Raw genomic sequence first — 19,469 nt, 5'->3', positions numbered from 1 at the left:
GGCCTGCTTGCTGGTCGAGGGGACAATTTGCATATTTGCCTTTTATTATATAGGATATACACTGAGTGGCCAGATTTTGTGTTCAGAGATCATAATAATCTGGCCATTCAGTGCATACACATATGTTGTATACAGTATATACATAATGAGTGTACATTTAAATATTTATATATATTTACATATTTATATTGTGTTCATACATGTGTGTATATTTATGTATCTATGTATTTAGCATAAATATATACACACAAACACAATCACACACATATATCATTATCATATTCCTTTTCCTATTATCTCCCTATTTATCTATCTTAAAAACCAAGAAGTCATATGTTACCTCCAGGTCCAATCAAACACCTAAGGTTCATTTCAACTTCCTCCCTTTCTTTCTTTCTTTCTTTCTTTCTTTTTTTTTTTTTTTTTTGCTGATAAATAGACAGGTTTAATGATGCATTGTTCTTCACACAGATGCCTGCAGAGTCTTTAACTAAAATCCAGGAATATGCAAGTAGGCAACACAGACCAATTAGCCAGATCTGAAATAAACTGGCTTCTTATAACTACCCTGTAAACATCACAGCTCTTCTTCTGTCCAAAATGAACATAATCTCACATGAAAACACTTAATGTAGGGGAACCAGAAACCTAGTTTTGTGGCCAAAAGTAAAAACCAAAGGAAAAATAGCAATGTGTTGGTTAGTTGGTGAAAGCAGGGAATCTGGAGCCTTCACTGTGCTGCTTTGCTCTTCTTATTCTTGCTCTTTTTGTCCCTCTTCTTCAGCCCATCCATGTTTTCAATAGGTTTGAATAAGCCATCTGAAGCTTATTCACTTCTTTGGAGCTCACCACTGTGCTAATCTTCTTTTTCGCATCAGTAGCTCTTAACAGACACTTGTTGTCTGAGGGCTCAAAGCCCTCCACTGAACCTTTCCTTGGAATGGGTTTAGTTCAGCCATCATACTTCTTCAGGGTGATGAACACACTGCCCGACAGCCGGCACTTCTGAAAGAGCCTGGTCAGCTCTGTCAGATACTGCTCACTCTCCAGCAGAATCATCGCGGCTCCGCTGGCCCCACTCAAGCCACTTCATCCTCCCTTTCTTTTTTAAATATATTTTTATTGACTTCAGAGAGGAAGGGAGAGGGAGAGATAGAAACATAAATGATGAGACTCACTGATTAACTGCCTCCTGTATGCCCCCTACTGGGGATTGAGCCCGCAACCCATGCATGTGCCCTTGACCAGAATCAAACCCGGGATCCTTCAGTCTGCAGGCCTATCCACTGAGCCAAAACAGCTAGGGCTCAACCTCCTCCCTTTCCATATGTAATTTCCTTCTCCCAAAGTGAAAAACCAGCCTTCAATTATCTACAATATATTTACTTATTTGCTTAATTCTAGAATACATGAAATATAGTTGCATAATTGCTAAGTCTGCTGTGGAAAACAAATCTACTACATAGAGTTCAATATTTGTTAGAACCTGAGGGTGTGGAGGCAAAATACTGGTTCAAAACTTACTCACATCTTCACTGTGTATGCCATTCATTTGAAATATATTCATGTTCATTTTCTCCCATTTGTATTCTATGTTAGAGTTTTCCCCTTTTATTCTTGATTTTATTCATTAAAAAGGTTGAGTATGTGAAATGTTAACATGGTTCTAAAAGTCAGAACTGCACAAAACCATAAATTCTACCAAGTCTCACTCCCCCCACCTTTTCTACCCTGTTTCCACCATCTTATTATTATTTTATAATATCTTATTATTTTCACCCCATTTCCACACACTCCCTGGATGTAACCAATCTCACGGTTTCTGGGTTACCTTTCCCAAGTTATTTATTTATTTTTTTGTACAAATGATATATTTTCTTATTCCTCATTTCTTTCACAAAAGGTGGCGTAAATACTCAAATTTCATTTTTTTCATTTAACAGTATATTTTGGAAGCCATTCCATATCAGTTTATAGATAGTTTTCATTTTTATAGCTACATAGTAATCCCTGGTAGATCTACTGTTGTTCAGTCAGCCATTCTTCCACGTCAGTTATTTAGGTTGTTTCTAGTATTTTGCAATTACAATGCTGAAGTGAATTACTTCGGGCACACATATTCTTGTACAACTGGAGATGTCTGACCAGGGTAAACTGCAATTAAGTGGGAAAGCATGTGTCATTTTGTTAGATATTGCCCAATTCTCCCAAATTAGCATTATATTAATTTGCATTCTGACCATCTATTTTTTAAGAGCACCTATTTCCCCCCAGGATTACCAACAGAATGTGTTGGTGTAATTTTTATTTTTGCTAACCTGATAGGTGAGAAATAATATCTCAGTGTTATTTTAATGTGCATTTTTCTTACTAAATAGTTGAGTATTTTTTTATATACTTACGGAACCTTTTTTGTTTGTTTGTTTGTTTTGTTAATCCTCACTCAAGGATATTTTTCCATTGATTTTTAAAGAGAGTGGAAGAGAGAGGGAAAGACAGACAGAAACAACAATGTGAGAGAAACACATCGACTGGTTGCCTCCTGCACACACCCTGACCAGGGCCCAGGCCAGGGAGGAGCCTGCAACCAAGATATGTGCCCTTGACCGGAATCGAACCCGGGACCCTTTGGTCCACAGGCCGATTTTCCATCCACTGAGCCAAACTGGCTAGGGCAAAGAACATTTTTTATTCTTTTTTTTTGTGTGTATGTGTGAATCATCTGTTCATGTCTTTGACTTATCTATCATGTTTTTGCAACTTTTCCCCCTCAATTTTTAAAAGTTCTGTGTATTAGAGATGTTATACATTTATGTATGTTACATGTCGCAAACAGTTTCTCTCAGTTTATCATTTATTTTAGACTTTTCCTGTTTTCTTACAATAATTTTATTTTCATATAAAGAAATTTATTAGTCTTTTATTGCTTCTGGATGAATTTGCTTTTATTAACCCAGGAACGCTAAATTATATTAAACTCTTTTTGCTATAAATTATTTGAGCTTAAAATAATGTGAGTTTTAATAACCTACTTTTCCATTTTTAAATACTTTTCCACTTTTTAAATATGTCCTGGAAAAAAGTAACCGTTCAACAAATACATAAAAACATGTACCTAAGGGCACAGGCTCCAATATGGCTCAGCAGGGCCCTGACCAGAGGCCCATAATCCTTAGCAGCAGTAACAAGGCATGTCTGCTGCTCAAGAACTATGGCAGCAGCAGCAGCAAAGCTGGAGGAAGCTTCAGTGGACTTAGTTCTCAGGTCTCCACTAAACTTCCTTGTGCTGTACAGACTTTTATAGACAGAAAATTCTCACTTTTCCCTAGCTGCCTAATGAAATTTGGTTTCAGGTCACCTCCTATGATAAACTGTTGCCTTCCCCCAACACACCAATATGAAAAGCATTTACTCCATAAATTGCAATGTTGCAATACTCTAAACCCAGCCACCCTCCTTCCTTTATCTACCAACGGAGAACCCCAGGGTTGCTTTACCTGTTATAAAACTATCCATGTTCCTTGTGGATTATCTATCTATCTATCTATCTATCTATCTATCTATCTATCTATCTATCTATCTATCTATCTATTTTTTTTCCATGAAGACAATTTTATTTTCTTCTTTACATATTTATTTTGGATATGTCTTACCTAGATTAAGAGAAAACAAGGATTTGAAAAGCAGAGTATCACTTTTATTTTAATTTCTTTTTACTTAACTTTTTCAACCTATATTCAGGTGACTACCTATCTCTTCCTTAAAAGAAGGGTCCTGCACATTACAATAGGCAAAAAGGCTTTTAGGAAATAAAAATATTTTAAATTGATCCATTACAATTTTTCAATCTTCTTGAATACATTGGAAAGTGGGAAAAAGACAGGAGAAAAGAATGGAATTGCAAACAACCAGACTGTAATAACCTCAGATTTAATACACTTTTTAAAAATAAATCTTTTTGTTCAGATTATTACAGATGTTCCTCTTTTTTCCCCCCATAGCTCCCCTCCACCTGATTCCCCACCCCAACCCATGCCCTTACCCCCCGCCATTGTCTTCATCCATAGGTGTAAGATTTTTGTCCAATCTCTTCCCGCACCCCTCACACCCCTCCCCCGCCGAGAATTGTCAGTCCACTCCCTTTCTATGCCCAATTCTATTATACTCATCAGTTTATTCTGTTCATCAGATTTTTTATTCACTTGATTTTTAGATTCACTTGTTGATAGGCATGTATTTGTTGTCATTTTGTTGTCCATAATTTTTATCTTTATCTTTTTCTTCCTCCTCCTCTTCTTAAAGAATACCATTCAGCATTTCATATAATACTGGTTTGGCGGTGATGAACTCTTTTAGCTTTTTCTTGTCTGTGAAGCACTTTATCTGACCTTCAAGTCTAAATGATAGTTTTGCTGGGTAGAGCAATCTTGGTTGTAGGTTCTTGCTGTTCATCACTTTAAATATTTCTTGCCACTCCCTTCTGGCCTGCATAGTTTCTGTTGAGAAATCAGCTGACAGTCATATGGGTGCTCCCTTGTAGGTAACTAACTGTTTTTCTCTTGCTGCTTTTAATATTCTCTCTTTGTCTTTTGCTCTTGGCATTTTAATTATGATGTATCTTGGTGTGGTCCTCTTTGGATTCCTCTTGTTTGGGGTTCTGTGTGCTTCCTGGACTTATAAGTCTATTTCTTTGACCAGGTAGGGAAAGTTTTCTGTCATTATTTCTTCTAATAGGTTTTCAATATTTTGCTCTCTCTCTTCTTCTAGCACCCCAATAATTCAGATGTTGGTACGCTTAAAGTTGTCCCAGAGGCTCCTAACACTATCTTCATATTTTTGGATTCTTTTTTCTTTTTGTTTTTCTGGTTGGGTGTTTTTTGTTTCCTCATATTTCAAATCTTTGGTTTGATTCTTGGGGTCCTTTGGTCTACTGTTGAATTTCTGTATATTCTTTATTTCAGACAGTGTATGCTTAATTTCTGACTGGTCCTTTCCTATTTTTTTTTGGCATTCTCATTAAGATCCTTAAAGGTCTCACTAGGTTCCTCAGAGGTTTTTAGAAGATTCTTGAGTAACCTTATAAATGTGGTTTTGAATTCTATGTCCAGTAGTTTGTTTTCCTCCATTTCTTTCATTCATGACATGTTTGTCTCCACATTTTGGCTGCTTCCCTGTGTTGATGGGGTAGTTTTCTGAGGTAGGTGACCTATAGGGCCCAGTGGTTCAGCCTGCCCTATCAACTGAGGTGGACATTCTTGGTGCACCCCTTTGTGGGCTGAGTGCAAAGTCTTGTTGTAGTTAAGCCTTGATTGCTGTTGGTACACTGGGAGGAATTGACCTCCAGGCCAATTGGCTGTGAGGACCCGCTGTGTCTATAATGGAAGAACTGCTGTGCTGGAGACACCCTTATGGAGCAGGACTTGTTTTAGTGGGGCTTTGGTGCTCACTGAGTCTGCCTCTTGAATGTGTCACTTATGGATGTGAGGAGTTGAAATCTGGTGTCGTCTCACACTGACCACTAGGTACACTGGATCCTGGATCTCCAATGGGGTGCAGGTCAGCTACTGTCTGAGGCCACCCAGCAGGAGCTACAGCGAGATCTGCAGATTTCTCCTCTTTGCTTGGGATTTGGAGGTTTTGGAACTGTCTGACCAGAGCTGCAGTTTGTTAGGTTAAGGTGCGATAGGGCAGGCCATTTATATGCAAAAGCTGCTGCACAGAGCTTGGGTGGGTTTGTAAATTGTGTGGGGCGGGGTCACAGGGAATCACTAGGCTAGGGCGTGGCAAACAGTGATGGCTGCCAGTCAGCCGTCTCTGCGTCTCCAAGTTTCCGCTTCTCTGTGTCCCGCGCCCCAGCGCAGTAAACAATGATTCCTGCGAGCACCTCTGCAAGAAAGCCACCCTCACTTTCTGATCCAATGGCAGACAGTCCAGATTCTCCCCGTAGGAGTCTGGGTCCCCAGAGTCTCGCCGGAAACTGGAGTTCAGAGTAATCGGGAGCTTGTGTCTCCCTTCGGGTTGAAAAAAAACAGCACACCCAGTCGCCAGCCGCCAGCCTGATTTGCGCACCTGCGTACCTCAGCTTTTCCGTGCTTGTGCACGTCTCAATGCTCTTTTCCCTTTCCTTCCAGTTGTAGAACTTCTACTCATCCAGCTTTCCCATGGTTCTGGGTGATAGACGTTTTGACTTTTAGTTGTAGTTTTGGTGTGGTTGTGAGAGGCATCACATACAGGTGTATACCTTATGCCACCATCTTGGTTTCCCCCGCTAATACACTCTTTATATATTTTTTTCCAAACAAGTACAAAGGAGGTTCGAGTGCTCTATGTGGATGCCTTACCATACCTTAATATATATATTTTTACTCCCAGTAATCCTGGCCAGTGTTTACCTAAACTTTCTAAAGCATATTAGGTCTCAATGATGCAAAATAACCCTGGGCAATCAAACAAGGGGGAAGCACAGAAATAATGCTTATATCTCAACTACATTTTCAGAATCTAGAATTGCTAATTCAAGATGGAGAATATGCAGTGGGGGGAAAGGATAACAGAATTTGACTAAAAGTAAGAAATGCAGAATTTTAAGATTAAAAGAATTCCTTGGAAGGTCCTTGTGGATCTTTTAGATACTCCTTTGGATATCCCTTGTTTGTGGATGGTTCATACCTGAAAAGAAACAGTAAAAATTTCCAAGCAGGTTATGCTACCACAGACTTGAATTTACCTTAAAGCTTTTCACAGACAATCGAATCTGAACTGTGTGGGTCCACTTATACGTGGACTTTTTTCAGTAAGTACAGTCAGCCCTATACCCCCAGGTTTTACATTCATGGATTCAACTGAGGATCAAAAACACTATTTTCTATCTGAGGTTGGGGATCTGCAGATGTGGAGGGCTGACTGTAGGCACTGATCTAATAATAGCCTAGGTGGTGTCATGCCCTCAGGTCATCACAAGATGGCCATCAGAAGATGGCCACAAGAACAGCGAAGGCAGGGCCCAGCGGCTGCTCCATGCAGTGAGGTGTGGGGGTCCTGCAGCTTTGCACAGCGTGGCGGAGGCTGGTCCTGGTGTCTCCACTGCCTCGCACGGAGGAGGTGGGTTGTGGCAGGGGAGGGCAGTTGGGGGCGATCAGGCCGGCAGGGGAGCAATCAGGCATCAATCAGGCAGGCAGGCGAGCGGTTAGGAGCCAGTGGTCTCAGATTGTGAGAGGGATATTCCAGATTGGAGAGGGTGCAGGCAGGGCTGAAGGACACTCCTCCACCCTCGAGCATGAATTTTGTGTACTAGGCCTCTAGTCTATATATATAAAAGCCTAAGCGACGATTTGACTGGTAGCTATGATGCACACTGACCACCTGGGGGCAGACACTCAATGCACAGCCATGGAAACATGGAACAGATTGATGAATCTGATGGAAGGGGGGAAGGAAGAGATTAACCAAAGATCTTATATGTATACTAGAGGCCCGGTGCATGTGGTTCCTTGGCCTGGCCTTGTGGGGATCAGGCCTAAATAGGCAGTTCAACATCCCCCAAGGGGTCCTGGATTGCGAGAGGGCACAGGCCAGGCTGAGGGACCCCACTGGTGCACAAAGCCATGCACCAGGCCTCTAGTTTTATATAAGGGTCTTGAACAACCATGGATTTTGGTATCCACTGGGGGGTCCTGGAACCCATCCCCTGTGGATACTAAGGTATGACTGTAGTTAAGCTTTCGGGGAGTCAACAGTTATACCCAAATTTTTAGCTATGGAGGAAAAGGGGGGGGGGGGTTTAGTGCCCTAACCCTTATGTTGCTCAAGGGTCAACTGTGTTGCTAATGCAAGCAAGCAGTCCATTACATGGATGTACCCAAACTAATTTATCCATTTTTGAAAACATTTTTGTATTTATGTGCTCCTCCCAATTTTTTTGGATCACATATTATGAACAACGTATAATCATTATCTTTTAATGTACATTTTACAATTTGTCTGATTATTTATTGAGAATAGTTGGATTTGGATTGATGGGTGAAATGGAAGCATATGTGTTTTAAGGTTTTTTTTCTTTGTTTTTCTCCTTTCTTTTTTTTTTCCTTTTTGTGTGTTTAAGGTTTAAAAAAAATTAAAAATCTAAACTGTCAGCCAGTGAGGTTTTATTAGTTTATGGTCCCAAGAACAACCCATATGTCACCTGGCTCACACCTACACCCACACCAAGAATTAGCATGCCTTTTCATCTTTGCTGGATCAGGAGGTGAGCCAAGTGAAAATGGTGTCACATTTCTGTCTCCTTAGAAATTCTGGGATTACTGGTAAAGGCGAACTTTCCTTTTGTATGTTCAGCTGGACTCATGATGCTGTTTTCCGGAGAGATGGGGCTTACCATTGCCATCCTCTCCTGCTGCCCCATACCTCACACAGAGGTCCCCAGGTGAGGGAGAGGGAGGGGCTCTCGTGCTTATACCATTTGGGGACAGTGCAAGGACAAATGGCTGTAGGAGAAGAGGAAAAGAGGAACTTGCTCATCATACACAGTGAAGAATGGGATATTGTTCTAGAGGTAGAAAACTGTTAACCACAAAAGGAGGCTGAGAAGGTATCCTATGAGAAATGGACAAGGACACAATTTTCATAGTATAGAGACAGGACAGGTACAGAGACACAGAGTAGGACGGTGGCTGACAATGAGGCAGCAGAACTGAGAGGAAGAAAGTGTCTTTCACCCAGAACCTCTGAGCAGCAGTCTATGGCTGTGTCACGTCTCAGCTGTGATTTGGGACAGTTTAGCTCACCCTGCTACGCCTCAGCTTCCTGTTCTAAAAAAATGGGGATAACAGAACTAATACGTCATGGCAATGTGCAGGAAACTAAATGAGAAGTGTGTAAGCCACTGTCTTACTATATTTAAAGACTCAATAAACCTTACTTCTTAGAAACAGTATTTATCTCATGATGAAAGGAGCTCCTATTCTTTGAAAGATCATCTAGATCAGGGGTCCTCAAACTACAGCCCGCCCCGGGCCACATGCGGCCCGCCGAGGACATTTATCCGGCCCGCCGGGTGTTTTTGCCGCCTCTGCCTGTCCTGCTTAGCAGCCGACTTGTCCCGGGCCCGCAGTGCGCATGTGTGGAATGTGCGCAGCACTCTCCGACTCCCCTCCAACGGTCGGAGGGACAGTGAACTGGCCCCCTGTTTAAAAAGTTTGAGGACCCCTGATCAAGATGGTACAAATTTCAACTCAGGGCTCTTCCACATTGCAGTGCTTCCTCTAAACTGAATGGGAAGATCAGTTCCAAGCTGGTTCATTTTCCCCTTTCCCTTAGTGCCTCATCTTGATAACTTCTGCAGCTCCCTGAGATGTCCCAAAGAATGACCTGTTTCCAAATAGTCCTCTAGACCCATGCATGTACTGCCAACTCCTTTCTGACAAAGGAGCCAAAAACACACAGTTGGGAAAGGACAGTTTCTCTTTGATAAACGGTGCTGGGCAAACTGGATATTCACATCCAAAGGAATGAAATAAGACACTTATCTTGAGTCAATTGTTGATTTTATTTGTTTTCCAATATGAAAACGTTAATCCTATAAAAGCAAAAAAGACACAAAATGAGTGAAATTCTAACCTGCGGTTTTGTTGTTTCACTGACCTTTTGTTAAAGAAAATTTCCAAAATTCATAGATTTGGCAGAACATATGCTCAGACATTTTACCAAATAGATAGCAAATGCACATCTGAAAAAAAGGCTCACCAGAAACCCTTACTTAGAAAGATGCAATCAAACAACAGTTCGATAGCATGACAAAGTTATAAAAAAAGTTTACATAAAGAATGAATGACCAAACCAAATCTTCTCTAGGCTGTGGAGGAACTGAATACCTCACATACTGCTGGAAGAATGCAAAAATGTACAATTGCTTTAAATCACAACTTCCCAATTTCTTTAAGTTAAACATTCACCTATCCTCTGACTCAGATATTACATTATGAGTTACTGACAAGGGTAAAAGAAACATATCTCCATATAAAGAATTATGCACAATCCCTATTAGGTGTGATTCTGTAGCAATTATGCTTTCCCCTAACTCCTATTGTCCTACCCCAAGTGACCATCACGTATGGAATTGTAGACACTAGGGACACATAGTCCTTTGCAAGATCTTTGAAAGTGATTCCCTCCAAAAGTACTGGCATAACCTGTGAACAAGAGAAAAATCATGCTGCTTCCAGAAACACTTGAGGTTGTCACACCTGCCCCCTCTCCCGCCCCTTTTAAATATATTTTTATTGATTTCAGAGAGGGAGAGGGAGAGAGAGGTAGAAACATCGATGATGAGACAGAACCAGATTGGCTGCCTCCTGCACAACCCCTACTGGGGATGGAGCCTGCAACCCTGGCATGTGCCCTGACTGGGAATCGAACCTTGACCAATGCTCAACCACGAGCCACACAGATCAGGCTCACCTGCCTCCTCTTGAACCTGATCTCTGTATCCTAAAACTCATAACATACAGGCTTCACATGAATACCAGAGCCCTGCAATCTTTCCTAGGAGGATGTGGGCAGCAATGCAAATTTGGCAAAAACTGGTGAGCTAATATCAGCACTATACCGTCCCCTCAGAGGCAGAGCAAGTTTGAGACCCCATAAAAGTTGTTCACCTCTTCATGCTTGTAGAGCTCAAGCTTGCTTATAACCTACCCCACACAGTAAATAAAACATCCAAGGTTAAAGAGGACTTAAAAGGGCCTTCATTATTTTACAAACCAAAGGGACATGGACTGGGCAGTTCTTGCACTGCTGACTTTGACAATGGAAATATTCATCACAGGTATCTAGGGAAACATGTCCCTGAAAAGGAAGTCCTTCTGCAAGCTGCCAGCTAACCTCAGATGATGTTCTCTGGGGTCAACACTGGGTCAGGCCCATGACCCAACTAGTCAGAATGAAGGAAATGCAGATCTCATAAGGGCTCAGGCTACTCCTAATTTCCTCCAACAAATCCGAGAACAAAGTTAGCTTACCGGTACACATTAGGATGGTGACTGATACAGACTATAGAGACCTACTACTAGTAAGTGGTTAGCTTCGGCCACAGAAATCTGCAGTGACATAAATCTGGCAAGAACTCTGGGCAGGTTAGAAAGTGCAACACAGACACATTTCCAACATAACTAAACTTTAAGGAAAATCTCCCTACCATTGAGATTTTGATGTATGAGATTAAAATCAGAAAAACCAGGTCTCAGTTTCCTCCAGTGTTGTTAATAGTGAACAAAAAAAACCTCGTTTCCTACACTAAAAACTTCCTTCATTGTGAACTCGCTGATGACAACGCAAGCGACTGTTTCTGGTAAAAGATTTCCCACATTCACTGCATTCAAAAGGCCTTTCTCCAGTGTGAACCTTCTGATGATAACGGAGGCCACTGCTATAAGCAAAAGATTTCCCACATTCACTGCATTCAAAAGGCCTTTCTCCAGTGTGAAATCTCTGATGATAACGGAAGCCAGAGCTAGTGACAAAAGATTTTCCACATTCATTGCACTCATAAGGCCTTTCTCCAGTGTGACATCTCTGATGACAACGGAGGCCAGAGCTATTGATAAAAGATTTCCCACATTCACTGCACTTATAAGGCCTTTCTCCAGTGTGAAATCTCTGATGACAACGCAAGTGATAGTTCCTGACAAAAGACTTCCCACATTCACTGCACTCATAAGGCCTTTCTCCAGTGTGAAGTCTCAGATGACGATAAAGGCCAGAGATTCTGGTAAAATGTTTTCCACATTCACCACACTCATATGGCTTTTCTCCAGTATGAACTCTCTGGTGTTGAAGGAGGCTTCCACTTTGGCTAAAGGATTTCCCACATTCGCCACACTCATATGGCTTTTCTCCAGTGTGAACTCTCTGGTGTTGAATGAGGGCTGCACTTTGGCTAAAGGATTTCCCACATTCACCACACTCATGAGCCTTTTCTGCAGAATGAACTCGACTGTGTACAATAAGGTTGTAGTGTTGTCTAAAGCATTTTCCACATTCACTGCACTCATATGGCCTTTCTCCTGTGTGAACTTTCTGATGATTATGGAGATCAGAGATTTTTGTAAAATATTTTTCACATTCACAGCACATAAAACACTGTACTCCAGTCTTTCGGTCCTGAGCAAGTGTTTGGTTGCAGCCAATGGCTTTCTTACATTCTTTCCTGGTGTAATCACTTTTTCTCCTTTGAAAACTCACCCCAGATGCTGACATTTCACTTGGCCGACCCGTGGTGTGAGTAGCGTGCTCTTGGATATGTCCTGAGCTGGTGAGAACGTCCTGCCCAACCTCCCCACAGGTAAAAGGCTTCTGGGACACATTGAAACGGCAGCCCTTGGCACGTGAGGCCCTGTCCACACCTCTTATGAAAGGCGTCTCTCTCACGTGCTGCTCCTCGTGCTGGGGACACTTTGTGCTGAAATAAAACCGCTTTGCACATGCCCCACACCTCAACAGTTTCTGGCTCTGCTGTGTTTCCTGCTTCTCAACCAAAGAGAAAATGTCTCTCAGGACTGGCCCACAACTCTCACAGGGGTGGCTCTTCTGAGAGGACAAAGCTACATTGGGATTCTTTGCCTGTGACACTCTCACAGAAACATGCTGTTCAGTGGGTGCCGCCACATCTTCTGCTCCACAGCAGCAACCTAGAGAGGAGATGAGGTCATAGTTCTCCAGCATCACTTCGAGGTACAGGTGTCTCTGAGCCTCATCAAGGAGGCACCATTCCTTCTTGGAGAAGAACACGGCGACATCCTCAAAGGTCACACCAACTTCAGTTGGGGGCCTCTGTGGGTGAAGCAGGGTGGGAGTGGTGGGAGTGGAGGCAACTGTGGGCACAGAGGTCCCTGTCCTGGGCCTAGCGCGGGTCACCAGGGCGGCTGGTCGACGGGGACCAGGATTCTTGCGCCTTCTCATTCTGGCATCTCCACCATGACCTAGTGCTCAGGATGCTGCGACCCACTTAGGTGATCCTGAGAGAAGAGGAAACGTCCATCACCAGAAGAACACTGGAAGTCAACGTTGACTTTAAAAGGCAAACAACAGCACTGCCAAGCTTTCTGTAAGAACCTCAAAGAATTTGTATGAACAAAGGTAGCTTTAAAAAAGTTCAGTTTACCTATTCCCTAAAGCACACTTGTTTTCAGTTTACCTATTTCCTAAAGCACGCCTGGGTTTTGAAGTAATTTGGATGAAATAAACAAACTCATGTGTTTGGCCACAGAAATTCAAGAAAGAATAACTACTGGTTTCAGATGAAAAGGTCTCTGGAGAAGGTGGACCTTCTCACCTAAGTAATTACAGAGAGACATAAAATAACTTTGAGAGCAACATATTTTTTCTAGGATAAAATTTTAAAAAATGAAAAAAAAGAAGCATGCTCCATAGCATTAAGAAAACACTAACTATGAGGGAAAACCATCTCGGTCAAAATGAAAATTAAGCACATCATGTTTAGCTAAAAGTGAAAAATCTGAGATAATGATGAGTTCAAGTGGCCAGAGTTGGCAGATCTCAGGAAGGCCTAAAGGGGCCACATGTCACCACTTCCTCTACCTCTTAGTGCCACATCTGTCAGCTGTCATTGCACTGGCCCACTTTAACAAGACTTCCCCCAGGCTCAGCAACAAATGAAGAGAAAAACATGGAACCATGGCATTAAAAACACCAGCTTCAAGGACAGTTTACTATCCGACAACACAAAATCCTGTCATATCTAGGGGAGATAAGGCTCTGAGAAAATTCTTGCTCTAACTGTTCCCCGTCTCCAGAGAAGCGAGGCTTACATGAAGCTGTTACTTAATTATAGGAGTTGTTTCCTCAGACACCTTCCCACATTTATTGTTAACAGCCCAGAATTTCCTAAAAAGGGAAAGAACTTCACACATGGACTAGTTCACAGACTACAAACTCCACTGTTAAGAGGGGGACTAACTTGTCCCAGTTTGCCTGGGACTGCTCTGGCATTACAGTCTGCCTCCTGGGAAACCCTTCAGTCCTGGGAATTCTTGGACAACTGCCACTGGAACTGCACAGCAGCTCAGTGAGGCCCAGGGAAAGTGACTGGACAAACTGCAGGGGGAAAAAGGTAGGTTCAGGCAGTAACTCGGTTCTCCTGGCTCCCAGGGGATAGACTGCCACTAAACTAAGTGACATCATAGAAATCTGAGAATGATGAGAAGAAAACATCTGGGGGAGGGAAGGGGGGGACCGAGCTTCAGGCAGGGGAAACCCAAGGCCTCATCATGCCCAGGATGTGATTTTCTCAGAAGGGAGGTCATCCATCAGACAGGTAGGCAGGAGCAGAGGCCACTGTTACTGATTCCTCTAAATAGGCCTGGACTGATTTCTGAGACTGAAATATGAGCTATGGACTAAAACTCACCTGAGGAGTGTCTCATGGATCTTCATGGGGAAAAAGAACAGCGGGAGCTCAGGAAGCTGGGAGGAAGCAAGGAGAAAAAATTAACCTGAATACTCCCTGTAAAATTAGAGCTATTGTCTGCACAAAATGACTGCTTAATATGGAAAGCAAAACTCTGGACATTTAATTTGGAAAAAAATATTAATGGATCGGTACACTGGTATACCCATTGGCAAATCCATTGCTTGTTTCACAAATTTCCTCAATTTGGGCCTCAGAGAACTAGGTAAGTGTTTTTACTGCATGAATATGTTGATTTCCTTGTCCTACTCACTGCAGTAATTTCAACTGTATACTCTGTGATATCTTATATGAGAACTTTTTCACCTTTGGAGGTCAAAGAAGAAATTACTGTCAAGGTTGAAAATTGGATTGTGCCTTTCAAAAATTTCAAGTAGATTTTTCAGATCTCCAAAGGAAGAGATATGAATATATTTTATTCCTGTTTATTCCCAAGAGTAAAAACTAGTTGCCCAAACCCCTGATATTCAAGTGGATAAAACTACAGTTTTCAAAGTCATCATCTTTCTGAAACACTGCATATTTATATTCAGGAAATGGTAAATCCAGTTCATGTGTCTGAAATTTATTACATAGGATTTCCTGTTCTCAGATTCTCTCAGCAGCTGAACAGCATGGGCCCCTCAGGTCCTCAGGCCACCCAGACGCCTGGGCTGAGTACATTAGAAAGAATGCATGAAGGGTGTTGTGGTGGTCTGGGCAGTGGCTGTGGGGTCACACCATCTGCTCAGTAGGAGGGGCATTGGCCGCGGCTCTGCCCAGTCTTAACAGATCCTATGTGTGCTCCTCACAGAGTAATCTCAGTTCATCAACCCCATCTAGGAAGAACAAGAGTTTCTCGACTGGGCCAGGATCTCTGGATGGAGGACTGGGAGCCAGGCCAATCGTGGCAATCCAATCAGCAAATTGTATCTTTATCAGCTGGTACAGTTCTCTGCAGCTCAGAGAGAGGACTTAATGGAACCTGTCGTGGTAGAGCATTCCCTCCACCCAGTCCAGTACTCCCTTCCTGGTCAGAGTGGTCTTACCCATCCCGGAAGACCCCCTGCAGCACAAGAGTCTAGGGCGACTCCTGCCTCCTAATTAGAATAAAATAAACAGGCATCTTTACCAACTAGTCTCAGTCCTTCATGATCCTGCTGTGTTTCCTACCAGAGGCCAGGCTCATGTTCCTTCTGCTTCTGATGAAACAGCCTTATGCATATGTGATGGGAATTTATATTTATACTCTACAGGACAAGAGTCCCTGGCCTTCATGAGCTGAAACTTCTCTATCATATCTCAGATGCCATGGCATCTCTGAACTCCAACTTCCTTATTCCCAGCTCAACTGAAATGCCACAAGCCCTGGCCACCTCTTTCAAGCTTGGTCTTTGTTCCTCCCTCTAAGACTTAGCAAATATTCTAGGGGAGGGGGCTGGAGCGGGGGGAAGCCCAGGCAAATGTGGGGCTTGCCTAGGTGCTCCCACATTCTCTCCAGCAATTTCCTCCTTCAAGTCCTGTCTGACTTGATTTCTCTCTAATACCTTCAGTTGCTTTAAGTATTTTATTCAGCTTTTATACTTACTATGTGTCAGGAGCCAAGAGTTGGTCAAAGGATTAACTCTGACCTTCAGTAAGTTACTGAAACTAGGCCCACTTCCTCTTGCCTGAGGACAAAGCATTCCTTCTGTAGCCGCCCTTCAACCGCCACACCCTTTATCTATAGTTACGACTTTAGCAGATTATCTAGGTCAGCCCCCACCCTTCCTAGGCATCCACCCCTCTAGAAACCACATATAAGGAACGCTGTAAAAATAAAATTTCAAGGCTTGATCAGAAACCCCTTTGTCTTGCCTCCATTCTTTGCGTCCCTTGTCTGTCTCTCATTCTCTTAGGTGCGCTGCCTCGGTACCCCCGCTAGAAGACCCCGCTGGCCGGGGCAACTATGGATCAGAGGGTTAGTGTGATATAAGCTACTCTGTCATACTCGGATGTGGAGATTGGTTGTACTTTATGCTCATCCGCAAATGTCCTAAAGCTCCAAGGTACTGAATGGTTTAGGTTTCAATCTCTGGCATCTGGACAATCACGCCAGATTTCTGACTGTTCTCTTATACCCCTTACTCTTTACTTAGTAATAAGTTAGCATGGACTGGAAGGAGTAGGTCTGGAGGCAGAGACCTCAAAATGGGACAATTTAAACATCAAAAAAGAATACTATCTGCCAGAAGGCCAAGTGGCCTGGGCAGTGTTGGGCCCCCAGCCTGGGGGCCCCTGAGCTCCCCGCTGGCCTCCGACTCTAATTTTCTGCCACCAGAGGGCGCCCCAAAGCCAGCACGCACGGCTCAGAGTGCAGGCCTGGCCCGAGACCAGGCGAAAGGAGTGGGTTTTTAAATCAACTTTTCAGAGTTTCCAAGATTTCTACTGAGTCCCTTGTCAACATGCACCCTCTCCCGGGGAGAAGGGGACACAAGCAGATCCCCTCACGGTCGTGTCATGAATAAACACTGCTGCTGCTTCGCACCGTGGGGGCCCCAGCCCGTCCCTGTGTGGGTGGGGGGGCTGGGATTTTCCTGACCTTACAAATTCGACTCCTGTGTGTAACCGAACGTGGAAAGCTAAGTCAACACTGTGTAGCATTGGACCCCTTTCGCCTCCTTCCTCTCTTCTCTCGCTTTCTAGAAGGATCTCTGTGCACAAAAGGGTCTCTTTCCTGTCCCGTGGCGTGGCTTTTGCAGATCATGTGGCCCTTGGAGGGCAGCTGCCCGTGTAACAGCCAGCACCGGCCACCAGGGGGCGGGAGGCCGCGGCTGCGCACCTTATGGCTCTTTCTCCAGGGACAGTGACCCCTGCCCTGCAGCTTACAGAGGCCGGGATCTCTAGCTCCCCCCGCCCTCACCCCCAGGTCCTCGCTCTGCTGAACAGACTCAGTACATTTTTGTTACAGCTAAAAAAAAAAAATACTATCTGCCATAGATCTAAACTAATTAACATATAAGGGCCAAGAGTTTATTTTGGCTTAATTACTTACCTTTTGAAATTCTAAGGTGAAAGGGCAGAGCAGGACAGCACAAAATGTACTGTACCCTCCATCCTGTGTAACTATGTATATGACTCCTTTTTCTTAGAAAACCGCGAGAATGTAACAGTTGCATAAACCTGCCAATAGGAATGTAGAGAAGTAGACTCAGTCCAAATTAGGCAATCTCTGTAACCCACCCAAATGTCCAACCCTTTATAACCCATCGCTCCCCTGGGGTTCCCTCTCTGGCCCCACTGCTGCGTCAGGAGAAGGCTGGGAGCCAAACCCGGGTTTGAATAAAGACTCTTTGCTTTTGCATCGGAGAAAAGGCTCCCTAGTGGTTCCCTGAACTCTGGGGACCCTGAACTCTGAGGACCCAGATTATTGGGGACCCTGAACTCTGGGCATAACATAAGGGACTAATTCATTATTTTGAAAGCAGGTAACGGGAGGGCAGTAAGCATGCCTCGCCTCTATAAACGATGTCTCTAAATCTAAAACTTTCCGGGCGTCAGTACACGTGGGACAGGATGTACCTACAAACTGCTTAGCCAAATCCAACGCCCTCCTTTGGGCCTTAGTGTTCCTCAAGGCGTCTCAGTGGCATTTAACGCAGGGGAACACTCGGCTCTCGCGGAGACTTCCTTCCTTCCCTCGGCCTTCAGAACACTTTTTCCTCGGCCCTTCTCTTCCCTCTCTCTTGCTCTTCCCCTTGCCCCTCCGCGCCCCGTCGGGGGTGCCGCCTTCCTTAGCGCCGCCGGACTCACCTGCCACACTTCCACGTTGCGTTCCCCTTTGGGTCCCGCCAGCAGAGGCAGCCGGCGCTCCTCGGGCTCTCCGGCCCCGGCCCCGGAGGGACGGGTCTAACCCTGAGCTGCAGAGTGTCTGCGGCCGCCTCGCCGACAGCCAGAAGCGCGCACTTCCTCCTCCCGGCGGCCTGGTAACCGGGTAACCGGAAGCTCCGTCCTGGAGATCTGCCCTCGTGGGCGGGGCTACCCCGTCCCGCTCTATCGCGGGCCAAGCCAGACCCAATAGGCTAAGCTGCTTTAGGCGCTCAGCCGGAACCTGGGTGGTGTTGAGACCGGAAGGGAAGCCCCGTCGTGGGGTCACGCCCCCTGGGCGTGGCTACCCCGTCCCACCTGGCCAGGGGCAAAGCCACCCTCTGTAGTCGGCTCAGTGGCGGAGGTGGGCTGGGCGCTGTCGCTGCGGCTGGTGGCTCCACTCCTGCCCCCCAGGTTACGCGGTGTGGGCCCCACTCCTGCGCCACAGGAGTCACAGGGTAAGGAAGGGAACCACAGTCCCTGGCCACCCTTGAATGAAACAGCCAGTGTGCGTGTGTTAGAGGGGGACTAACTGAGCAACTAGGTAAATAAATCGTTACATCTGTCCCATACACTATAAAGGAGTTGTAAAATGGGAGTGCAGAGGGGAGATTTTTTTTTTTTTTTTTACCCATTAACATTTTTTTAAAAATTGAATTTATTGGAGTGACATTTGTTAGAAAAACCATACAGGTTTCGAGTGTACAACTCAACAGAACATCTGCACACTGCATGTGCGCCTATCTCCCAAAGCAAAGTCTCTTTCCATTCCCATTCCCACCCCCCTTCGCCCACCTCCACCTACCCCCACTCCCCTTTCCTCTGGTTATCGCCACACTGTTGTCTGTGTCTATGTGTTACGGATTTATGTTTTATGGATAATCCCTTAACCTTCTTTCATCCAGTTCCCCCTTCTCCCCTCCCCTCTGACAGCTGTTGGTCTGTCCCATGTATCCATGCCTCTATAAACAATTTTGTTCATCAATTTATTTTGTTCATTAGATTCCACATATGAGTGAGATCACATGGTGTTTGTCTTTCTCTGACTGACTTATTTCACTTAGCATAATAATTTCCAGGTTCATCCATACTGTCACAAAAGGTAAGATTTCCTTTTTATGCTCAAATAGTATTCCATTGTATAAATGGGCCACAGCTTTTT

At 44.2% G+C, this 19,469-nt stretch overlaps 1 protein-coding gene and 1 pseudogene across 3 annotated transcripts; both read right to left on the bottom strand.

Moving 5' to 3' along the window:
• Positions 1-1,122, bottom strand: LOC129148580 (signal recognition particle 14 kDa protein-like; annotated as a pseudogene).
• A 793-nt stretch (positions 1,123-1,915) lies between these two features.
• Positions 1,916-18,453, bottom strand: LOC103298752 (zinc finger protein 587-like). 3 transcript variants are annotated; one of them, XM_054713893.1, is made up of 5 exons: positions 18,254-18,453; positions 17,496-17,623; positions 14,423-14,478; positions 12,238-13,010; positions 9,652-10,187 (listed from the first exon to the last, which is right to left on the bottom strand). In XM_054713893.1, exons 4-5 carry the CDS (start codon positions 12,952-12,954, stop codon positions 10,023-10,025), a joined length of 882 nt encoding a protein of 293 aa, XP_054569868.1. In that variant the 5' UTR covers positions 12,955-13,010; positions 14,423-14,478; positions 17,496-17,623; positions 18,254-18,453; the 3' UTR covers positions 9,652-10,022. The 3 variants fall into 3 exon arrangements, 1 of the variants encoding a protein (XP_054569868.1); XR_008555567.1 differs by lacking the exons at positions 9,652-10,187; positions 12,238-13,010 and adding an exon at positions 1,916-2,154; XR_008555568.1 differs by lacking the exon at positions 12,238-13,010.
• Positions 18,454-19,469: the final 1,016 nt, after the last annotated feature.

The sequence above is a fragment of the Eptesicus fuscus genome, chromosome 3 (genome assembly GCF_027574615.1).
Source record: "Eptesicus fuscus isolate TK198812 chromosome 3, DD_ASM_mEF_20220401, whole genome shotgun sequence".
NCBI classification, from domain to species: Eukaryota; Metazoa; Chordata; class Mammalia; order Chiroptera; family Vespertilionidae; genus Eptesicus; species Eptesicus fuscus.
Note: the sequence above shows the minus strand (reverse complement) of the source record. Positions and strands in the feature narration are given on the sequence as shown.

Coding starts and splice junctions, on each gene's coding strand:
- LOC103298752 (XM_054713893.1), bottom strand. CDS start 12,954: ATGAGAAGGCGCAAGAATCCTGGTCCCCGTCGACCAGCCGCCCTGGTG. Junction 10,188..12,237: donor GTGAAATGTCAGCATCTGGG/GTGAGTTTTCAA, acceptor TCTTGTTCACAG/GTTATGCCAGTACTTTTGGA.